Source organism: Amia ocellicauda, chromosome 12, assembly GCF_036373705.1.
Source record: "Amia ocellicauda isolate fAmiCal2 chromosome 12, fAmiCal2.hap1, whole genome shotgun sequence".
Classification (NCBI taxonomy): domain Eukaryota; kingdom Metazoa; phylum Chordata; class Actinopteri; order Amiiformes; family Amiidae; genus Amia; species Amia ocellicauda.
The window spans coordinates 32,883,931-32,906,968 of record NC_089861.1 but is presented as its reverse complement, the minus strand read 5'-3'; the positions used below and the strand labels follow the sequence as shown (position 1 = coordinate 32,906,968).

Sequence of the window (23,038 nt, the reverse complement as noted above, 5' to 3'; positions counted from 1 at the left end):
TGCTGTGTACATAGTTAATTTATTCACACAGCAAGAGCTGTAGTTGCCCTGTGTTAGCTGTGCTATTCAGCAGGCGTCAACTTCTCCTGTGTTCAACTGCTCGTGTGGTGCATGAGCCACCTCCTGTGCCCCGTGATGTATATAGTTCATTTGTCACGACACAGTCAAGCTGGTGTGGCCTTGTTCCTAGCTATGCTAGTAGAGCTGGTGGCCACTGCTCCTGTGATTGTGCGGAGAACTCATGAAAAGTTTTCCTGTGCCCCGCAATGTATATAGTTAATTTGTGATGACATTGTAGAGCTGGTGCAGCCTCGCTCCTAGCTGTGCTAGTGGAGCAAGAGGCCACCGCTCCGATGTTCTGCGTGTGGTGCATGAGCTGGGTCCTGCGCCCCGTGGTGTATAAATTCGTTTCAACAATATTGTAAGTTTAACAGCACAGTGGAGCTGTCCGCTCTGTACTGGTCAATTGAGTGAGGATGCTCCTGTGCTGCATGGAGGTAGCCAGTGTTCGAATTGGGTTAGAGTTTATGGGGGGTCCCCTAATCCTGATGGGGGTGTTGCCAAAAAAATAAAAACGCTTTTTTCTTCGTAATGACATATCCTTCAAGAAAAGATTATGGGTATCAATACATCAATACATCTCTTATAATCTTTCTTTAAAATAACAACTATTACAATGTTAACCATACATAAACAAAACAACCTATGTTAATGTTCCTAGATCTCACAGTGATAAAGTAAGGAAGATATGGTTTAGGCGACAATAACAAAAAAAAATTTGGTAAAACATTTCTTTGCAGAGCGCAAACAGACGACATGCAAACAGGCTGACATTAAATTCAAGATTAGTGTCTAACTAAGTATTCTTTTCTCTTCAATCATAATGAGGAGAAATTAATAACTTGAATAATTTCATTCAGAATGAATATAGGCTACTTAGTGGTTAACATACTGTAGCGACCTAACCTTTTAATGGTCGCTGATGAAATAAAAACCAAAGAAGCAGAAGTCTTCCAAACAAAACAGGTGTTTATTCATCTTTTCGCAGAGGTACATCTACTTTCCCCCTATCCGCTCTAAGATGCAGATAAACCCCACACGGATCTCTCTTTCTCATTAGCTCCCACTCAACTCAGCCTTCCAGCTCGTCACCACGCCCTTATATATCCCCCTATCTGGTGACTCCCTCCTGTCCAATCACCGCTCTCCGGCTGTACCACCCGGAGACAGGGGGAGCCACACAAACACAGTAACCCACAAACATCCCTCCCCAACCCAACACAATAACACCCCACATGTAACACACATTCACACTCATGCACACACACAGATAGACAGACAGAGTCCCCGAACTGACTCACCCACCCTTTGGGCTACAGGTCAGCCTCCTGTGCACCGACTACAAGATACTGGCCAAAGCACTGACGCTCCGGCTGCAGCGGCCACTCCCTCAAGTCGTGGGTCCCGACCAGGTCTGTGGTGCCCGGGGGAGATCGGCAGCCGACAACGCCATGCTGCTCAGGGATGTCGTGGCCTACTCGAACGAGAGAGGGCTTCCCCTGGTCCTAATCAGCTTGGACCAGGAGAAAGCCTTCGACAGAGTGGGCCACGAATACCTGCAGCTCGTCATGGAGAGGATGGGTCTCGCTCTTGGCCTGAGGAAATGGGTTAAGATCATTTACAGCGGTCTAAGCAGCAGGGTCCTTGTGAACCGCCACCTGACCGAACCATTTCCGGTCAGGTCGGGGGTCCGGCAGGGTTGTCCCCTGCTGTACGTCCTCTGTCTGGAGCCGTTCATGCAGGCGATCCGCCGGGACGTCCGGGTGACAGGTTTCCATCTCCCGGGTTCCGGCGGAGAGCAACTGAAGGCCCTGGCCTACATGGACGGCGTGGCCGTGGTCTGCACGGACGCTCCGTCCGTGGCCAGGGTCGAGGAACTGCTGTGGACGGCTTCTGCAGGGCGATGGGGGCCGCTGTCAACAAGGCCAAGAGCGAGGTCTACCTCTCCAGGGCATGGCCTGTCGGCCGGGGCCCGCCGACCGTGTTCCCTGTGAAGCCGTTTATCAAGGTTCTGGGGATCACGATCGACGGGACCAACACGGGCACCTGGAGCTGGGAGGAGGCCATATCTAAGGTCCAAAAGAAGATCCACGGCTGGAGCACAAGGACCTTGACGATGGCTGGTAAGGTGCTGGTCGTAAAGGCCATCCTATTCCCGATACTCCTCTACGTAGGAATGATCTTCCCCCCAGACAAGGTCATCGCAAAACTAGTGACCCGAATTATATTTCGGTTTGTCTGGGGGAGCAAAATGGAGAGGCTGAAAAGAGTGCAGATGGTGAAGGGTACCCTGGATGGAGGCAGGGGGGTCCCGGACGTTGTGCGGCTGATAAAGGCGCAGGGGCTGGCCTATGTGGTCAAGAACATCCAGCCTGAGACCATTCGGCCTCTGCGCCATGGATAATACCAGGCCGCACTCGTGGGATCCCCCGCCGTTCTACAGGGCGCTCCGAGCATTTGCGCTCGAAGTAGGCCTCCAAAAAGTCGTGCTGGCCTCCTGGGATTATAAGACCATCTGTAGCCAGATGAGATCTACCCAGGAGACCAGCCGGATAGAAGATTTCCCTCCCGAAACCTGCCGGTTTATCTGGGCTAACGCTACGCACGTTTGCCTCACGAATACACAGAAAGATGTCTCCTGGATGGCTGTGAGTCGGTGTCTCCCCACCCGAGTGTTCATGCACAGAAGGGGCATAGCTCCTTATGACACCTGCCCCTATAAGGGTTGCCTGGGGAAGGAGACGGAGGCTCATATCTTTAGGGATTGCCCCTCCGCCTGCAGGGTCTGGCTCCTGTTTTTCCCGTTCCTCCGCAGGTTTGCCGTTCCTGTGCGGACGACCGCCCAGCGGATCCTTTATGGCCCTGCCAAAGGAATAACATCTCCCTCCCTGAGGTGCTGGTGGCGTGTCGTCTGCACAGTGAAGCAGGCCCTGTGGGAGGGACGGAACATCTGCCTTTTTAATAAGCAGGAGCTGGACCCGATTGTCACCACGCGGATGGGCATGGTACTCATTCGTGAGTATGTCAATCTGGAGGTCCATCAGAGGGGCAAGGAGGAAGCCTACAAGATCTGGCACATAAAAGATCTGGGGGAGCTTAGGATCCCTTGATGGGACCCACCTCCGGGGACGACCATCTCCCCCTGCTGGAGCCTGAGCCAAGATCTTTTAATTCTTTTATGAAAGATTATATTTTAAAATGACTTTTAAAAATGAATTTTAATTGTTTTTAAAGATTTCGTTGTTTTTAAAAACACTAGTTTGATTGTTTTTTTGGGTTGTTTTTGTTATATTTCTTTGTCAAATGCATTGGCCGTTTGGTTTTAATTTTAAATGAATTGGACTGTTTTGGTTTGTTTTTTATTTTTCTTGTTTTATTTTTTATTTTTTTATTTGTCCGATTCATTTTCAGTTATTTTCAATGTATTTGACATTTTTTGTTGGTTAGCAGGTTTGCTTTTAGCACATTTGTTTTTCATGTTATGCACATGTTCAGTTATTTTGAATTTAATCACTTTGAGATTTTAATTTTTTTTAAGTGATTTTAGTAATTGATTTAAAAAAAAAATAATCACAAGTATTACAATTTTGAATGTTTTTATCTGTAAAATGTAAAATACTTTCACCTAATAAACAGTATTTTACATACAGAAACCCACCAGGATCGCTACAATACTTAATCCCTTCCCTGTTATTGTACAGAATAATAACAGTAAATACATTATTATTATCATTATTATCATCATCATTATAACAGTAAGGCTAATAATAATTATAATAGTAATATTATATGTTTATGATTATTATGATTGTAGTTTGGATATGTGCAAGTCGACAACATATTTTACAGTAAACAGATTTTAGACAGTGTGTCCAAGAAAACAAAACAAAACAAAAACCATTCCCAGTTTGTGCTACGTGATCTGGACCACTTTTTTCTAAATGCACACACTGCAGTCAAAACATAAATAATTAGCCTACAATAAGCAAAAAGCTCAAAAACAGCATACAATAAGATAATGAAACAAGTGTAAATGTAAATATTGGAATAATAACTGCATTTATATTGCATTTATCAAAACATAACTGTACACTAAAGTAAACATTTTCAACACTGTAAACTTTGTTTTCAACATACAAAGCTACAGTGAATAAAATAAGTGTATTTCAATAAATTATTTACTATATATTTAGCCTGCATACCTGACAGCTTGGGAAAATCCACACAGGACACGTTTCCCTCCATGAGCTCATACCTCACACTGCATTTTGACAGCCCTCTCCAGGTGAACACTTTTACTCCACGAATATATAGCATCGCAATAAATGCTCCTCTGCTGATAATGTCCATGAATCATTATTTTACGTGCGATGTGCCTGTGTTATTACACTCTGTACTATGTGCAGTAGCAATCGCATATTGATCAGTGGAGTAAAAGCACTCGTGCCATTTGGACCTGGCGTTTCACTCGCAGTGTTTTCACACCACTGGCACAAACCTACGAATGATCTCCAATCTCCATTTCCAATCCATGTTTATTTGCGGGTAATCACTGTATCCACTCAATCTGACTACAGTTGTAAGAAAACACACGTAATGCTGTACAATGTGTGTGTTTTTCAAGCACAAGAAAAACTGTAGACAGGTAGAGATCACCACTTGAGCTCCAGACTGACTCTATTGTAAAGGGCAGGCAGGATTATGGGTTATATTTGAGTTATTATGTTATGTTATATTTTAATGACTGGTGAAAATAACCTGATTTTGGCTATTCTAATGTGTTTATAACTTATTTATTTTTGTGTTTATGCAGTTAAAACGCAGTAGAGATGTTTATTTGTGCCAAAAATTAGCAAATTGAGGACCAAAGAACATTGGCCAAAATGGTTTAATAGAGGTATGCAAAAAATATCAAGAGAAAGAAAATGTTGTATAGCGCATACAAAAGGGATGGAGACGAAACAAAATACAAAGAATATGTTGAATTCTACAGCAGCAATAGGTCAATAAAGGAGGAAGTGGAAAACGAACAAGATGTGGCAAATGTTCTAAATTAGTATTTCACAGAGGTTTTTACAAAAGAAAAAATGGATAACATGCCACATGTTAACAATCAGTCCAGTCAAACCCTAAAAGAGATCAGGATAAATGAAGAGGAGGTACTAAAGGGACTAGCAGAATTAAAACAAACAAATCACCTGAGTCAGATGGTATATTTCCAACAGTACTTAAAGAAATAAGGGAAAATTTGTATTGGCCGCAAACTAAAATATTCCAAAAGAAACTTAGAACAAGGGATGTGCCAACTGACTGGAAGACAGCAAATGTCCAATCCATAAGAAAGGGGACAAAACTGAGCCAGGAAATCACAGACCAATCAGTCTCACCTGCATCACTTGTTAAATGTTGGAACAAATGATTAGACAGAAAATAGAGGAGAATCTTAATGAAAACCATGTTCTTGGAGACTTAGATAATATTCAGTTGTGGGCTGACACCTGGCAGATGAAATTCAGTGTGGACGAGTGCAAGGTAATACATGCAGGTAACAAAAATGTCCACTATAATTACACTATGGGAGGAATAGCACTAGAGGAAGTAATGCATGAGAAAGACCTAGGAGTCTATGTGGACTCTTCACTTTCTCCATCCAAACAATGTGGGGAAGCAATAAAAACAGCAAACAGAATGCTAGGGTATATTGTCAAAAGTGTAGAATTTAAAACAAGGGAAGTAATGTTAAGACTGTACAATGCACTAGTTAGACCTCATCTGGAATACTGTGTACAGTATCAAGAAAGATATCACTGCTCTAGAGGCAGTTCAAAAGGAGAACAACCAGACTTATTCCGGTCTGAAGGGAATGTCCTACTCAGAGAGACTGAGGGAACTGAACCTGAGGAGACTACGTGGGGACTTGATCCAAGTCTTCAAAATCATGAAAGGCATCGACTACATCAAACCAGAGGAGCTTTTCCAGATCAGCAGGGACACACGCACCCGGGGACACAAATGGAAATTGGGCTTCAAGGCATTCAAAATGGAAAACAGGAGACACTTCTTCACCCAGAGAGTTGTCACAATCTGGAACAAACTCCCCAGAGATGTGGTAGAAGCTGAAAATTAGGGAACATTTAAAGTCAGACTGGATAGGATCCTTGGATCACTCAGATATTAATGGACACCAAACAAGCACGAGATAGTCGAATGGCCTCCTCTCGTTTGTAAACTTTCTTATGTAGTGTTGTAGATAGGATGTCAGATGTGGCTGAAGAGAAAAAAAAGAAATGTATTCTTGAAATTGCTTACCTGCTTGTTGATCTGTCCATGGTGGTCCTCTGGGAGAAAAGGGATCTGAGTCTACATTGGGAATTGTAAATGAGATGACATGAGGTTCTCCTCCCTTACCATAATCAAAAATTGGAGTGCCGTAGTCTGGAGGTTAATTGAGGGATTTTGTGACAGTTTAGTAATGTAATTAGAGGGTTTGTGTGTCCCCCAGGGACGCCCCATCCCCTCACACAATACCTTGGGCCCTCTGGGAGCTCAACCCTTCATTACGACGGCAATATATAACTATTTAATCACCTAAGGCAGCACAAAGCCTGACCTACCCAATTGCCTTTCAACAACGACCCAGCAGTGGGAACCTACAGGAACTGCTGAATTTATCCTGAAATCATGTGAATCAAGACTCAACTTGATGTTGACATGATTTTGAAGGCGATTGGTTACACCTAAGCTAATTTAGGATTGCTATTGCATAGAGGATGGACACATCCACCCAAGCTATTTCAGTTATTTTCAATTACCTTTCTACAAATTTCTAGAATAAGTTTTTCACTTTCATTTTTGATACATTTTTATTTTATTTTTATTATTTATTATATAGTTATACATTAATTAAATATATAACTTACTTATTATATATATGGAGAGAAGGGTGACAAATTAACCCTCTATTGCACACATTATGAAATGATATTTTTTATTCAAATAGGTCTATACTGAGGGAAAAAAGAAAAGAAAAAAAAGTCACACATATTTTAGGAAAATATTTGTAGGTATGTTACCTGGAATTAACATTGTTCAATTACAGAATGAAAAACATTTTAATTTGAGAAAATTCATGAAATGCAGAAACACTCTGGACAGATTTAAATCAGTCCTAACTTTCTGTTCTCTTTTATTTGGAATATTGTTTGACAATTGCATTTGTATTGGCCATAAAATCAACTCTACTGGAAGCTTTCCAGTACATACAGGACTGTGAAAGACCAAACACAGACAAATAGAAACATATGCCAATGGACTGTTCCATTTCATCATGACATTTTGCACTTATTGCGCTTATGTTTTGTAAGTTGCCCTGGCACATCTGCCAAGAAATAAATAATAATGATAACAATGATTGAGTGGCTTGCTTGGGTCACATTGAACAAAGTACAGGTTAGTTTGCTCTAACATGTGCTGTATCATAGTTGGCTTTAGTAATTGCCTAAAGTACTCTTTCAGTTCTTTCACATGGTCAACATCTAGTAGGTTGCCTTTCTATTGGGGCACCTCCAGAATACACCTAATATTGCACCAATCCAACTTTCTGTCAAGTGCCTGCATGTGAACAACTTTCACTCAGTTTCACTGGAAGGCCTAAAAAAAGTAAATCATTATTATAATGGCAATACATTACTAAGTTTAATATCACCCTATGTCATAATTGCACAATGTTACCTCCAGGTTACATAAAAAAATAAGTTAATTTTACATAGTAACACTAAAGTGATAATATATTTTAATGATGAAAACAACTCTTTACATACCTATAATTATTAATCAAATTGTGTATTTTGATCATGTTTTCTTCACACTGACAAGTCAAGATGTCAGCAAGCAAGTCACACAGCAAGTCGAGGCACATGGAGGAAGTGAAACGACAAACAAAAATGCCACCTCAGCAAATGGCAGCCTGCCATTAGTTTATTTAGACTGTAACTTTCTGGTAACAGCTTGCAACTATGGAAATTAAGCATTTGTATGTGTATAATGCAGCAAAAACCCTTAAGTTACAATTTGCATTAGGAAAAACCTAAATAAATGAGTGGAGGAACATAACGAATGCAGATGCCTCCAAACAGGTGTACTGTGTGGAGGAAATATAGAAATCCTATCTTGCCTTTGTCCTTTGTGTGCTGTGACCCTGGAGTTCTCTCTTCAGTAACTTTAACTGCCTGCATTCTTGTAAGGAAAATGTTCTCTTAACTTTTCTGTTACTCCCTTCTTGGTAATCAGCAACTTACATTTCTTTCTTGCAACGTATTAAATTAAAATGACCTTCCAATGCAGCTGGCAATTTTGAGGTTAATGATTATTATTCATGAGTAATAATAATAGTATTGATGAGATGGGAAGGCTTAGTTTAGAATGCCAATGAAATAACTGTCATAGTTCTTAGAAATGAGCAATCAGACACTGTTTGTAAAATGTTAAGCCCCTTGAAGGGTATGTCCCAAAATGGATATATAAGCTTTGAACTTCCTTGAAAAGTTTGAAAAACACTATTATACTTGCTTAATATTTTTGGGTACCGTGTTCTGTTGTTTTCCCTGTGCACGTAATAAATTCTGATTAGAACTGCCAACCCCAAACTTTCTTCCACCAAAACTGCATGATACAATTAAGGAATTAACAACCTATCATGCTCTGTGGCATTTATAAAAATGCTGAGCAGGCCCAGTTGACCTCAATTTTGGATCAAGATGGCAAGAGAAGAGTTCAGTGGTGCAAAAACCATAGGCACTGCTCTACAGAGATATGGTCATCCTTCACCATATTCTCAACAAGTGGGTGAGTGCATGTGTGGCGACATCAAGAGACCGGTGCAGGCCTAACTGCTTGACCCCTACAGTGAGGGGGTCTGGAGGCTCTGTTATGCTGTGGGGGGCATTTTCCTGACATGGTTTGAGTCCACTTGTCCCCTTAGGTAGAGGGAAGGGTCACTGCAAATCATTACTAAGTTCTTTTGAATGATCACCTTTATCCTATGGTGAAACATTTCTCTCCTGATGGGATGACAATGCCCCCATCCACAGGGCATGAGGGGTCACTGAATGGTTTGATGATTATGAAAATGATGTGAATCATATGCTATGGCCTTCGCAGTCACCAGATCTCAATCCAATTGAACGCCTATGGTAGATTTTGGACCAACATGTTAGACAGCGCTCTCCACCACCATCATCATGTGTATGTGTGAGAGAGTGTGTGTGTGTGTATGAGAGACAGAGTTTGTCCCGCCCTGAGTGGTGTACAGTATGGTGTGTATCAGTCAGTCAGAAACTACAGGGTGGCACACAAGGAATTCAATGCACCTCCCTTAATTCTCTGGTTTGTTCTCAGCAGAAAGGATTACTTAAACTCTCCCACACAGTTGACTGTAGCCCATAACTGCCCACAAGTGGGGGTAGGGGGATGGGTGTGCCTGTATGGGGGGGGTTAATGAAAACCAGCAGCTAGATCAAAGTGAACGCCCAGCGCTAGTCAGGGATTGCTGCAGCTGGGAAATGAGTTGGGCTGCATGCTGCCGTCCCACCCTGATCCTCAACTTCCTGTTGCCTCACTTCAGCGTCTGCCTGAGGGAGCTCCTGAAGGGAAACACATGCACATGTTAATCAAGCGTCATTCGCGTCACTGCCAAACAGAGCCCCACTGCAAAGCAATAACTGCATCAAAGGAAGGGCCACAATGCAGTCTCATTCGCCATCTTTATCGGTCTGCCGTTATCAATATGATAACTTTGCAGTTTGTCTACCGTTCGTTATGGACAGATGATCGTTATAAACTCTAGACGTAATGGTAATTATGCCAGATCTAACCCCTGCATGCTTTAGGGATGAAGCTAAGACCTGTCTGTTTTTTATTCATTCAGATTTTCGTGATGTCAGCCTTACCACCCCCTCTCTCCACCTCTCTTCCCTGTACTCTCTCCCTCTTTCCTCAATAAAGACCACACCACGGTTTTCTTTAGAAATATATTGGACGGTTTTTATTTTTGTGAACACATACATTTTAAAGATACGAATACAGAATAAATGAAGAGTATAAATAGCAAATGTTTCTGTAAAAGTGGAAACTAATATAATTATGAACACACTGCAAATAATAAATAAATATAAAATGTGCAAATGCATACCACAGTCTTGTCATCGGGTACAATCCAGAACAGAAGCGCCTGTGAGCAGTGGTGCATTGACAATCTATTGCCAGTGTGGATGGCACTACACTAACCAGCCAGTAACACACTCTGCCCACACAGTGTACTTTGTATGTGTACCTGTGTGATTGTAATAATACCAACACCTCCCCAGTGAACACAGCTCCCACATCCCTTCGTGCAACAGTACAATGTACTACAAAACAGTACAGTGTAGTACAGAGTACAGAGCAGTACAGTGTAGTACAGTCCCATACATTAGGTTACAGTAAAATGTAGTAATGTACAATACAATACAATCTGTGGTAGTACAGTGTGGTACCATACAATACTAGACCTGGTTTAAACACACAGCAGCAGCAGGACACAGGACACCCTGAATATCAGACTGTCCAATCCCATCCAAGAGTACACCCCTCTGCCCCCACTTCTGTTGAATCAGCCAGCCTCACACAGTGACGTCGTTCGAGTAGCTGCGGCGGCAGCAGGCCCTCCGGAACCAGATCCAGTATAGTAGGAGCATGGTGGTCCAGTAGGCGAGGTAGCACCCGAGTCCCGCTAGCAGATAGGTGGTCTCTTCCCGCTTGACCTCTGTGCTCCAGTTCTGCTGGCTCTCTTTGTAGGTGTTGTAGGTCATGCCCACTACCAAGATGGACGTCCAGATGGAGAGTGGGAGCAAGGGGATGTAGTTACCAACCAGCTTCCTGCGCCCGGAAGTGCCCCAGCTGCTCTTGTTGATGGTAAGCAGGGCGAAGAACTTGGCGGGCAGGAGACTGGTCATGTAGAGGACAGAGTAGAGGGACATGAAAATCATCACAGGGCTCCTGCGCAGGAGGCAGGCATAAGAGGCCTTGACCAGCCCGATCAACTGGATGACACATAGCACCCAGAGAATGTCCCACAGGCTGCCCGCATAGAAGAGCTGGATAACGGTGGCAGCCACAAAGAATGGGAATACACCAGTCACCACCGCCTCATAGGTCATCCACAGGTGGTGCTTGTGCCACCAGAAGGCGTTGTAGAGCCACTCGCGGAAGTAGGACTTGGTCCAGCGCGTCTGCTGGTTCAGCCAGCGCAGGAACTGGGCCGGGGTCTCCGTATAGCACCGGGAGCGCGCTGTGTACCTGGAGAGGGGGTGGGTGGGGAGTGGGGAGGTGGGAAGAGGTGGGAGGGTGGAGAGAGGGGAGGGAGAGGAGGGAGAGGGAAAAGAGGTGTAAGGGAAGTTAAGAATTAAATATAACATGTATTTTGTGTTTCTAATTATTTGTGAGAAATTATCTGAATATTTCTCTCTTTGACCTGCTATCTATGATCTTAAAGAGCAAATAAGTCTGGTGAGGTATTTAAACTGTAGTAATGGATTTATGAGGACTGGAGTAAAGGTTGTTAAAATGTCCAAAGAAAGAAAACCTTCATAGATAAGGATAGGTTAGTGGTGATTGGTGGAAAACTAAATATAAGGTGCTTAGATTGCAAAAACATATTGTAGCGACCTGGCAAATTGACTGTTCTATCATGACAATATATGCAATGTGGGTTTTCCAACAGGATTTTGAGTGTCTCTGCAGAGAGCTCCCAACATGTGTTACCAACTGTTAAGCAGAGAATTGACTCAACGCTGATGTCAGACACTTGTTTGCAGACAATTTGTGTGTTTGTCTCTGTGTGTGTATTTCTATGTGTAAAAGTGCCATATTAAGCAATCTCTTCCAGAGATCTTTGGAGAACTTATAGTATTGTATATTGATTTTGGGTTTCCAATAAAATGGAAAATTGTACTTTTGAGCCTGTTTCTCATTCCAGAAAAATCCTTACAGATGGGAGAGGCAGAGGGGGTGAATAGACTGTAACTGCATTAAGGAGAGAGAGGGAAGTTTCTTTCAGTGAAAGAAAGAGAAGGGTTTATATTCTAAAGGCAAAGAGACCTGGGGGCGGGGCCTTACTTGGTGGAGTAGCCCATGCTCAGCATGCGGTTGGTGAGGTGCCGGTCGTCCCCGAAGGTGCAGTGGGAGCCCAAGAAGGTCTGGTTATACCAGGACTCCAGGAACTGCTGCAGACAGACGTTCCTGTACAGCCCTACAGAGAAAGGGGGAGGGAGAGAAAAATCCTAAATCTACAGCCAACAAACCATAAAGCCGGACTGGAGCCAGTGCTGTGTGGACTATAGCAGTGGATCTCAAACCTTTCCTGTAGTACCACCTACCCTGTTGGTTTTTGTTCCAACTGAGCTCTCAATTACTTAATTGAACCCTATATAGGGTTCCCTATATAACCCTTTGTATAGGGGACTATACAAAGGGCCCAGTCCTTACCCAGGGGGCCGCTGATGCAGGAGACGCAGTTGAAGTAGGACTGGCAGGCGCGCTCAATGTTGAAAGCCATCCAGTAGCGCAGGCTGCTCATGAAGCTGACGAAGGACTCGTCTGCATTCAGGATGCGCACATCTCCCCCCACAGCCCCACACCGCTCGTCCCCATCCAGCACCCGCACCAGTTCCTGCGTCGCCCATTGGTCCAGCACGGTGTCCGAGTCGCACACCTGAGGGGCGAGGTTTTCGTTGTTGTTAATGTTGTGAACTCTACTGCATTGTATGTTACCGCACTGTGCTGTACTTTATCACACTGTATTGTGTTACACTGCGGTGTACTGACCTGCACGTAATCCACAGAGCCGCCCAGCGCCTTGAAGGCCGTGTACATCACCTCCCTCTTCCCCCCCCAGCGCTGCATCACGCACACGAACCTCCGGCTCCGCAACAGCTCCTCCACCTGCGCCCGCTGGGGGTCCACCCCTGCGGACCCCTCCCCTTCCGCTGCCCCTGTCCTGGGGTCCCAAGCGTGGTAGTTGTGCCTCCAGACCAGGCAGGCAGGGTCCTTGTCCCTGAAGACATCCTGGAACATGTCCATCATGTAGGCGTCCTCCCTGCTGTTCCCGTCCACCACCATGATGACCCGCAGGCTTTCTGTTGGGTACTGCAGCTGCCGCACCGAGAGTAGGCACTTCTTCAGGTAGTCCGGGTCCTCCTGGTAGGCTGAGATGGTTAGCGCCACAGTCCTGCTACAGCTGGCATTAGACGAGCCACCTCCACCCGTCCCTGCCAACCCCCTTCTTGGCCCACCCTGCTCGCCTCGCATGCGCCGGTGCTCCAAGAAGGCAAACAGACTCTGCAGGAGCACATGGAGGCTCAACAGCAGACCGTACATGCCGAAGGAGACCAGCTTGTAGGGCGAGTTTGCTATCGGCACCCCCCACACATACGCCCAGATCAGGAAGCCCAGCATGGCTACTGCGAAGCCCAGTGTCCTGCAGCAGCGCAGGGTCCCCTTCAACCATTTCAGCACCCGCTGGCCCTGCATTCTGTTTGGCGGGAGGTGGTGGTTCTGTGGGGGCAGAGGGGTGTTGGTGTTGGGTCTTTGCTGGTTTGTCGCTTTTTTCTCTTTGTTTTTGGTGTGGTGGTGTTGCTGTTGCTGTTGCTGTTGCTGCTGTCGTTGTCCTGGTTTTGTTAGCTGTCTTGGAGAGGAATATGAAAGGGAGAGAGATAGAGAGAGAGAGAAAGAAAGCATTAGGAATACTCTGGCAGTGATGTCAACTGTACAGTCCCCCAGTGCTGTGTACTGTAATGTAGCATGATATACTGCAGTGTAGTCTAGTGCAATGTGGTACTGTAGTGTGGTCCAATTACTTTTGATCACATGAAGTCCCTGTAACCATCTCTTGAGCTGATTAATTAAACTCAGGGACGGTTATGTAATGGTATCGTGGTGAATGATATTGATATCGTGTCAATGTGGGAGCCAAATGGATGAATAACAATAACTCATTATAATAATAACAATAATAATATATAGAAATAATAACAGCATCTTAAAGTACAGGGTCATGGTAACCAGTAATAGTAATAGCAATAATTATAAAAACAAATAATAATAATAATAATAATAATAATAATAATAATAATAATAATAATGTCCTGAAGCAGACTGATTTCTCCTCCTCCATCCTGTTGTATGGGAAATCTTTTATTTGTCTCCATTTCTTTTCTTTCATTCTTTCTTTCTATCTGTCTCTTCCCTTCTTGTCCCTCCGCTCCGAGCCACGCTGACCTATCGGTCTCGGCCCACAGAGCAGACTGGCTGGTACTGATGCATTAATGTATGAGCAGCCGAGAGCGGGTGGGGAGGGAGGGGTACAGTAAGGCCCTGTAGAACAGTTGCCAAATTCCTTTGAATTTCTTAATCTCACCCACTGTATTTTCGAAAGCCTACTTATTGTTCGTTCTACTCTGATACCGTTTAACTCCAGGAAATTATATATTTTAAAATAATAATAATAATAATAATAATAATAATAATAATAATAATAATAATAATGTACACATAAGAAATTGGATTAACGGGTTCTCACAGTTGTTCCCTAACCACTGCGCCTCTGTCTGTGTGTAACTGTATGCAAGAAAAGCAGTTTAATGTTGTGTGGTGTTAAAGTGTGGACAGTCCTGTTGTAAATGTTAGATCATCTCGGGTGTGTTGTCCAATTAAATCTGTTTAATATGAGCTTTAGACTATAGTTAATTAATTCCAGAAACTGAAGGTGATTCAGAGGGCGATTATTTCCCCTAACTGCACTGCCCTGCTGCAGAGACACTGCACTGCACTGCACTGGGTTGCTACTGCTGTAGACTGTAGTTGAATAATATTTTCAATATATAGTGACCGTTTGGTTGTCCGCTCTGTGCTGTTGGGTACTGTGAGACGCAGCTGAGTTAATGATGACTAGTGGCGGCTGTCTAGGAACTCAGTGCGTCACTTCTGTGTCACGTAATCACGTAATGCGTCTCTCCCAGTCTCTGGCAGAACAGAGTTATGAGATTGTCAGCGCAAATAGTTTTCTTATTCATTAATAATAATAATAATAATAATAATAATAATAATAATCATAATATATTGTCTTCATTTGTGTTTTCATTTTTTCCGTAACAAACAAGAAGCAATATGCAAATACAATTAAACTCAAGTTCAGTTTTTACAAAAACGTATGAATATGGATATAAACACGAGCACCAAACTCACTCATTAATTCATCCATCATCCGTTCGTTCCTTCCCTGATTATTAAACGAATACGTGGTGATTTTGAACTTTTCATATCATGATTAGTATGATAATTAATTAATTAAGTAAGTAAGTAAGTAATAACAGATTAGGGAGTTGTTTAAAAATAGGTGTGTTACCTTCTAGCACAGTCTTTCAATAATTCCTACTAAACTTTTTGAGCATTTAACATACTACTAGTGCTATATACTAATTTTAATATCAATTATCTTCAGATCTCAGTCATAGCGGGAGTCGAGTACAGCACATATTGTTGATAAATACACTAAATTAATACATTAATATTTACATACATACATACATACCATACATAATACCGTATTTATTACCCTAGCCGTGGTCCCGTGTGAGGAGGCAGGTTGCAGCGGCTAACGTGTGAATAACGTTTTATTTTTCAAATTACATCATCGCGGACGTTTATGATTGGACTCTATACAGTCTGCGCTCGAGAGCCTGGACTGAGGACACGATTTCTCGATCCACTTAGCCTCTTTATATAATAATAACACTCTAATAATGATAATAAACTTCAAAAAGCAGTTATTTAATTATAGCTAAGCTTTTAAAATAAACGTTGCACCTGTAGAGACGGTGGAGAGGATACCGTCCGGCGATTCTTCCAGACACATCTGTTCACACTGTCCCTGTCATACAGCAGTTTATTCTCCTGAGCTGCTCAGCACTCCTGTAGTTTCACACTTTATAGAATTGCGCTTCCTTATCCTGCTGCTTCCTATACTGACAGATCTGCTGTTGTTTTACTGTGGTTTCTCCTCTGCCCCCCTCCCTGTAGCTCAGACCGCATCATGTCTGCACTTGTTACCTATTGAACTGGGATGTATGCTTTGTATTTGATATGAACTTTACTTCTGCACTTTTGTCATTCTTATATAATAATAATAATAATAATAATAATAATAATAATAATAATAATAATAATAATAAATCTTACACAGTACGCAAGACAAAGGTAAATAAACCTCGTCAAAATACAGTCAAGACTCGCTCCAGATAGATAAGGCTGGGATTAAACCAAAACTTTGACAAAACTTTGATTGAAAACTGCAGACGTACTGAGTTGCGGTTTCAATTTTAGATAGATGCCACTTTCTTCTAATCAGAAAAGTAACCGTACAGGTTTTCAGTTTGCTATTAGCGGGTGGGTCAAAGTTTAGATTTAATCCGGCCCTAAAACTTCAAGACTAAAGGTAAGGGTTAGACCAAATCAAAACTTTGATATACCAGCAAATGTAAAAGTACAAATCTGGATTTAATTTACTGTTAGAATCCACTTTCTACTATGCATCAATCAAATTCTTCTTCTTCTTCTTCTTCTTCTTCTTCTTCTTCTTCTTCTTCTTCTTCTTCTTCTTCAGTAGCCTATTCTGGATAATGAATGTATTATTGCCGTTGCTATTGTTATTAGTTGACGGTTGCATCGCGACTTCATTAACGCGTTGTAGAATGGCCGCTTTGCTTTATATATGTGTGTGTGTGTGTGTGTGTGTGTAAATTGTAGTCCCTGCGACCCTCACAAGGATAAGCGTTTTCGAAAATGGATGGATGGATGGATGGATGGATGGATAATTTGTAATTTTTGGCGGTTCAGCACTTACCTTTAGGCGTCTGTCGGAGGAGGATGCTCTCTCTCTCTCTCGGTCTCTCCTGCTATGGCCAACGCATGGTTTGCTACTGCACTTATACCGCCACCCACGCCCCGGCCGCTTCATTCATTCCATCACTTCATCGTCCTGCCTCATCCCTCCTTATCGCTTTGGCAGGTGTTGTAGTCCTCAATTGCAATGTTGTTGTTGTTACGTTTCTTATTAGAAATAATCATAGTACCGACCCTTCGGGGCTCGTTCATAGTAGAGGTTTGTTTCGTATTCAGTGCGGTTCGGTTCGTTTGGGGAAGCGTGTGAATTGGCAAACGAATTGAAACGAACTTTCCGTTTGGCAAAATAACCGAGTTCGGTTCGCTTGAAAAACTGACACTGGAAGGTCTCGGTTCTTTTGCAATCAGGAACGAACCTCATATGTCACCCAATAACGTGTAGTTTTGACTGTATACAGAGCCAGCGAGTTAAGATAACATGCGCATTTATATGGGTTTGTTAATTTACTTATTGTTCACGAAGTTATTTATGACATTTTTTCTAAATGGGATAAAATACAAGTAAAGTTAACATGAATAGATTAAACGTACAATTTGATCTAAAGATGCCCCGAAGCGAGTCATTTTTCATTCATTTTGCGGCGTATTTGTACCTTTGTTTGTTTGAGAAAATAAGTGTCAGAAATAACCAATTGCTGTTACAAAAGTTGTATTTTGTAAACTAGTACTATATTTTTAAAGGTTTAGCAGTAGCAGTAAAATACTCCTAGATCGATATTTAGTGGATGTCGCACTACTGTTGTATATTTTGTAATAGGCTAAACAATCACCATTCATCATTGCAACACTGATTATAATATTCACAAGTATAGTAGCCTATTGTTGTATTGTTTAAATAGACAGTTGGGTGCGTTCACGGTTCACTATTCAGACTGTGTCACAGATTCTGAAACTGAATTGCTTTGCTGGTCAGATCTGCGCAGAATGATTGCACCCATTATAGGCCTATTATTTGGTTGGTCAAATGTATTTGGACTACTGTATGTAGTTACTGTATTACCATCATATATTGTTATTGTACGCGTTATGCTGCCATTTCGTATATGCACTAATCATGTAAAATGTAAATATCCGGTGTTTTATTAATACAAAACGAACCGAGCTCACTTGATTATTGCAATATGAACACAAGTGATCTGAGTCCTGACAAAACACGGCAGTGAACCATGAAAACGAACCCGAGTTCGAACTGACATACGACAAGTGTGGACAGCAGCTCACTGACTGATACATTATTTCAAAGCAAACAAACGGAACCGGATTCGTTTGAATCGAAACCAGTTTGAATAGGGCTTCAATTACCCATGGATAAATCTACAGTACCTTCCTCAAGGGTACAACAGCAGTGTCTCCCAGCCCTCCACTCCAGAGTCCGAACCGATATGCCACAACACTATGTCAATGTCCCATGTGACTTTGATCCCTGTAAGGCACAGCTGCGCCCGTTTGCAGCATCCTAGACCCGCACGCTGCTCAACTGTGCCCAACTGTTCTCCCTGAAATACATCCCGTTAGGATTTTAACACAGATTTTGTATTTCGTTGAAAGTCTAATGTATTATATTATGGTCTCCAGCCTGGTCCTGGGGGGAGACAGTACAGTAAATTCACTCAACAACAGTAAGAATCATCTGGATCACAGTAATTAATTTCTTAGTACCTAAGTTTATGGAAGTGAATGTCAGTTGAAAGATACCAATACTTTAGTCATCGAGAGTCTGTCTGTGTTCCTAGGCATTTATTATTACTCAATTTCTTAGCAGACACCCTTATCCAGGGTGACTTACAATTTTTACAGAATATCACTTTCTTTTTACATTTTACCCATTTGTACAGCTGCCAATTTATTAGAGTAGTCAAGGTAAAGTACCGTGCTCAAGGGTAGTGTCAAAAGTAACCCCCACCTGGGATTGAGGCCACAGCCCTCCGCTCTAGAGTCCAGAGGCTTAACCACTACTCCATACTGCTGCCCATTTAGAGATAACATCGATTTTTATGGAGGAATATCCATGCAAACATTAAAAATAATAATAATAAATACATACATGTTGAAATAATTAAATGTCGAAATAAATAAATACATAGACATGTATCTATTTATTTCTGTATTTCAACATGTATTTTTTATTTTAGCATTTATTTTGTATTTTATTTAGTTAAACATGTTTTTACTTTATTTACCTTGAACAGAAACCAGTTCTGTTCCTGACTGTAGGATCGTGTTCCACATATCTGCTGTCTATAACTGGCGTTTTGCTGCCCTCTTGTAGCCGACAGAGAAATAGACCCGGCAGAATTAAATCTCAAAGTATTTTCAATTTTTCTACCAACATATCAGACAAATGTACTGGACTGTGTCTCTCCAGGATCAGGGTTGGACGATTACATAAAACACTATTAACAGAAATCATGTGTGAAGCGCAGAACAGTAGTTTATATTTTACAGCATATACTTATATATGTATTACAGTACCTCTCTTAGTAAATTCCCTCGCTGTTTTAGAAGCGCTTCTTATATTTTTCCACCACAAGAGGGCGCCAGTTGTGTTTTTATAGTTTTTCTCGTTTGCTGAGTGAACGAGAATGAAAGTGTGGTTTACACAGGGGCGACTCTAGAGTCTGTTGATGCCCTAGGCAAAAATTCCAATTGGGGCCCTGAAACCAGCGTTCATCACCATTAGGTTATGTTATAAATAACCTTGGGGGCCTCCTAACGGCCTGGGGCCTCAGGCAGTTGCCTGCCTTGTCTGTAGACAAGCTGCGCATCTGAGTCCAAATGATCAACACCATAACCTAGATGAGCAGAACAGTATACATTCTTGCCAAACAGTAAGTAATTTATGGTTGCTTTAACACAAAATGCAAATGCCAAGCACATTTCTGCAAAACAGTAAACACAACTCTCTACACTAGACACCAAAATCAATTGGGTTAGTCTTGTCAAACAAAATTACATAATTTTCAAGCCAACACCAATTCACTTTTATTGTGATTATGGACTGATTGCTGATTGAACAGTTGAGCAATGAGGATTTGCACATGTGCAGTAGAGATTCACACTTGTGGGAGTGTGTGTTATTGACTGAACAAATATTCTAATTTACATGTTTTTTTCAATTGCTAACATGCATTGGTCAAAACTAAAGTCACATTGTCAAAACTCTTCACACAGCGAAACAGAAGTGTATGTGGGCCAAACTGTGAATAATTTTTCATTGCTTTCACAAACAATGCATTCAATGACCACATTCTCCGAAATCCATTAACTCTTTTCTCATTCATACTCCACCAACTGCAAAACTATATATATTTGCAGCACATGTTTTCAAATGCTAACAAACTGTTCCCAAAACTGTTAAAAACACATTCAAAACATAATGATGGCAAATGTGGTGCAATTTCTGCAGTAACAAGATTGAAATATATAAAAAATCTTAGCAGAATATTTACAGTTTTTTACAATCGCTAGGACCCATTTCTCAATACTTAGGTCACGTTTTCAAAACTCTTCACACAGGGAGCACAACAGCAGTCTATGTGGGCTAAACTGTGGATCATTTTTCATTGTTTTGGCACAAAATGCATTCAATTACAACATCTTTCAAATCACATGAATTCTTTTCTCACAGACACAACCACCACCAAAACCTACAGGCCAATTTGAACATGTTTACATACTCTTTTCACAAAACTGTAAAACTTAAGTTCAAAACCTAACATAACACAACATTGAATAAGACAGCAATTTGCTACATTTCTACAGTATAATACTGTATTGAAATATATTCCAAATCTAAAAAATGAAATACTAAGATGTGCATTCTGCAAGGGCTGACCTGCACATTACAGAAGTAAATTTAGCAAAGCCTCCAAACCCACTTGTGTGTAATTGTTTTTGTATTTCTGCTTAGGACCCAACAGTTACCTCCCACAGGCGGGAGAGGTAGAATTTTCACTGCTATGCAGGAAACTGCAATCATTGATATGGTCATCAGAAACAATGGCATAAAACTCACAGAGATTCGGGACAGAGTGTTGTCAGACAACATCACATTTGGAAATATTCACAATGTAAGCATAACAAACTATTTCTAGAGTCCTGAATCAACACCAAGTCAGGATGAAGCAGTTGTACACTGTCCCCTTTGAGAGGAATTCTGAACGAGCAACTCAGGAACCAATATGTCCAGGTAAGGTGACTATAAAATACAGAACTGGTTTTGAACAAAATCAAACAGGCAGAGGCATATAAGGGCATGTTTTTAGGTATAATGTAAACTACTGTAATATCTGCAGAAGATTGGCAGGGATGGACCAGGCATGCCAAAAGATTCTTTCCTAGGTGTATTGCTCAAAATTACATAAGATGTGAGATGAGATGAGAACCTGTGGCCAAATGCAGAAGACAGGGTTGACTAGCATTGCTACTGTATGTGTATCGGTAGATGTTGTATATACAAATTCTTGTATTTCAGAATCATTCAAAACCAAAAAATGATATAAAACATATTGATGCATATTGCATTGTCTGATTCATTCCTGTAACATATACTGCAGTGAATTCTAAACAGTAGAGAGGTGTCATTCTTGTTTTGTAAATACATTTTACAAAAGAAAACATTGCATAATGCTACCTGTTGTTAGTGTTTTTAGGCAATTGTTTTATGAGTGACAAAGTGTGCTTGTGGGGTAACAACTTTTGCTAGTGTTATGGAAGAATGAGTTGATTTGAGACATGTATGAAGTGTTTTGGTAGTTTTAATACATTTTGGATGTGAAATTAACTGCTGTGCCAAGCTGAAAGTTGGTTAGGAGAACTGTGTGAAGACTTTTGAAAAAGTGACCTAAGTATTGAGAAATAGGTCCTAGCGATCATAAAAAACTGTAAAAATTACAAACACAGCTGATGGTAATTTCAGCTGAAAGCCTACCCAAGTGTCCTGTTTTTATTCTCGTAGGTTTATGACCACCTTCCACATGACCAGATGTCCTTACTGGATGCCATAAATGCGGGGTGTGGAGACACTTCTCCTGAAGACTGCCAGGAATGGATTAGACATTCCAGAAGATACTTTCCAAGATGCATCGCCAGAGAAGACAGGATGTGATGTTGATGAGAACTTGTGACCAAATGCAGGAGAGTGAGAACTAGACCCTCACAGTACTGCACAGTATGAGTGATTATACTATACATGTTGTTGATGTTTTTTATTATTGCAGCCTTGGAATTTCAGGAATTGTTTTTTGTTTCAACTTTTTATTTTTCACAAGTAAATTACTATATGCAAATATATAGAACAAATAAAGGATATTGAAGCAAACTGCTGCATTTCTGATTCATTCTTAGTACATATACTTTAGTACAATAAAGTGAAAATGTGTTTTTTTATTCTATAATGAAATACTGATTTATGTGAAAAATCACTCAAACTTCAAAGATATAAGTTCATCATTTATGCAATGCTCCCTGTTGTTCGTGTTTTTTAGGTCAGTGTGTTATGAGTGACAATCAATGCCTTCTGAGTGAGAATTGTTGCCAGTGTTATGGTCGAACAAGCTTATTTTGAGACATGTATGAAGTGTTTTGGTGGTTTGAGTGAATTTTGGAGGTGAGATTAACTGTTTGGCCAAGATGCATGGTAATGCAGACTGTATGAAGAGTTTAGAAAAATTGCTTCAGTATTGACTGATACTTGTTAGCAATTGAAAAAAACTGTAGTTAAGGTGAGGCCTGCTATGCAGGGGTGGGGATGGTGGGGTAGCCCGGGGTGGCATGGGCCACCCCTAGAATCTAAGTGGCCACCCCCATCAGAGTAGGAATGTGATAAGTTGTTGTTATTAATTGTCTAAAAGTAGTAGTAGTAGTTTTCTTAACAATAACTATAATTTTACATTGCTTTGATGTTGGCTAAATTATTTATATCATGCATTCATCCCTCTGATTGTTGTGGTTGTGGAATAGTCCACATCGGGGAGGAACCACT

General features: G+C 41.5%; 1 protein-coding gene and 1 long non-coding RNA gene across 2 annotated transcripts; one reads left to right on the top strand and one right to left on the bottom strand.

The window, feature by feature from the left end:
• Positions 1-10,099: 10,099 nt before the first annotated feature.
• has1 (hyaluronan synthase 1) lies at positions 10,100-14,024 on the bottom strand. The gene is made up of 4 exons (XM_066717958.1): positions 12,922-14,024; positions 12,583-12,808; positions 12,214-12,346; positions 10,100-11,394 (listed from the first exon to the last, which is right to left on the bottom strand). Exons 1-4 carry the CDS (start codon positions 13,831-13,833, stop codon positions 10,719-10,721), a joined length of 1,947 nt encoding a protein of 648 aa, XP_066574055.1. The 5' UTR covers positions 13,834-14,024; the 3' UTR covers positions 10,100-10,718.
• A 6,986-nt stretch (positions 14,025-21,010) lies between these two features.
• On the top strand, positions 21,011-22,375 carry LOC136764149 (uncharacterized). Its single transcript, XR_010821156.1, has 2 exons — positions 21,011-21,244; positions 22,013-22,375. It is a non-coding gene; the product is annotated as an uncharacterized LOC136764149 (long non-coding RNA).
• Positions 22,376-23,038: the final 663 nt, after the last annotated feature.

What these genes read in the sequence shown, in the direction of transcription:
- has1 (XM_066717958.1), bottom strand. Translation starts at nt 13,833, where the DNA reads ATGCTTTCTTTCTCTCTCTCTCTATCTCTCTCCCTTTCATATTCCTCT. An exon ending in GCTCTGTGGATTACGTGCAG is followed by an intron (nt 12,809 to 12,921) that starts GTCAGTACACCG and finishes CTCGCCCCTCAG; the next exon opens with GTGTGCGACTCGGACACCGT. An exon ending in CTGCATCAGCGGCCCCCTGG is followed by an intron (nt 12,347 to 12,582) that starts GTAAGGACTGGG and finishes CTTTCTCTGTAG; the next exon opens with GGCTGTACAGGAACGTCTGT.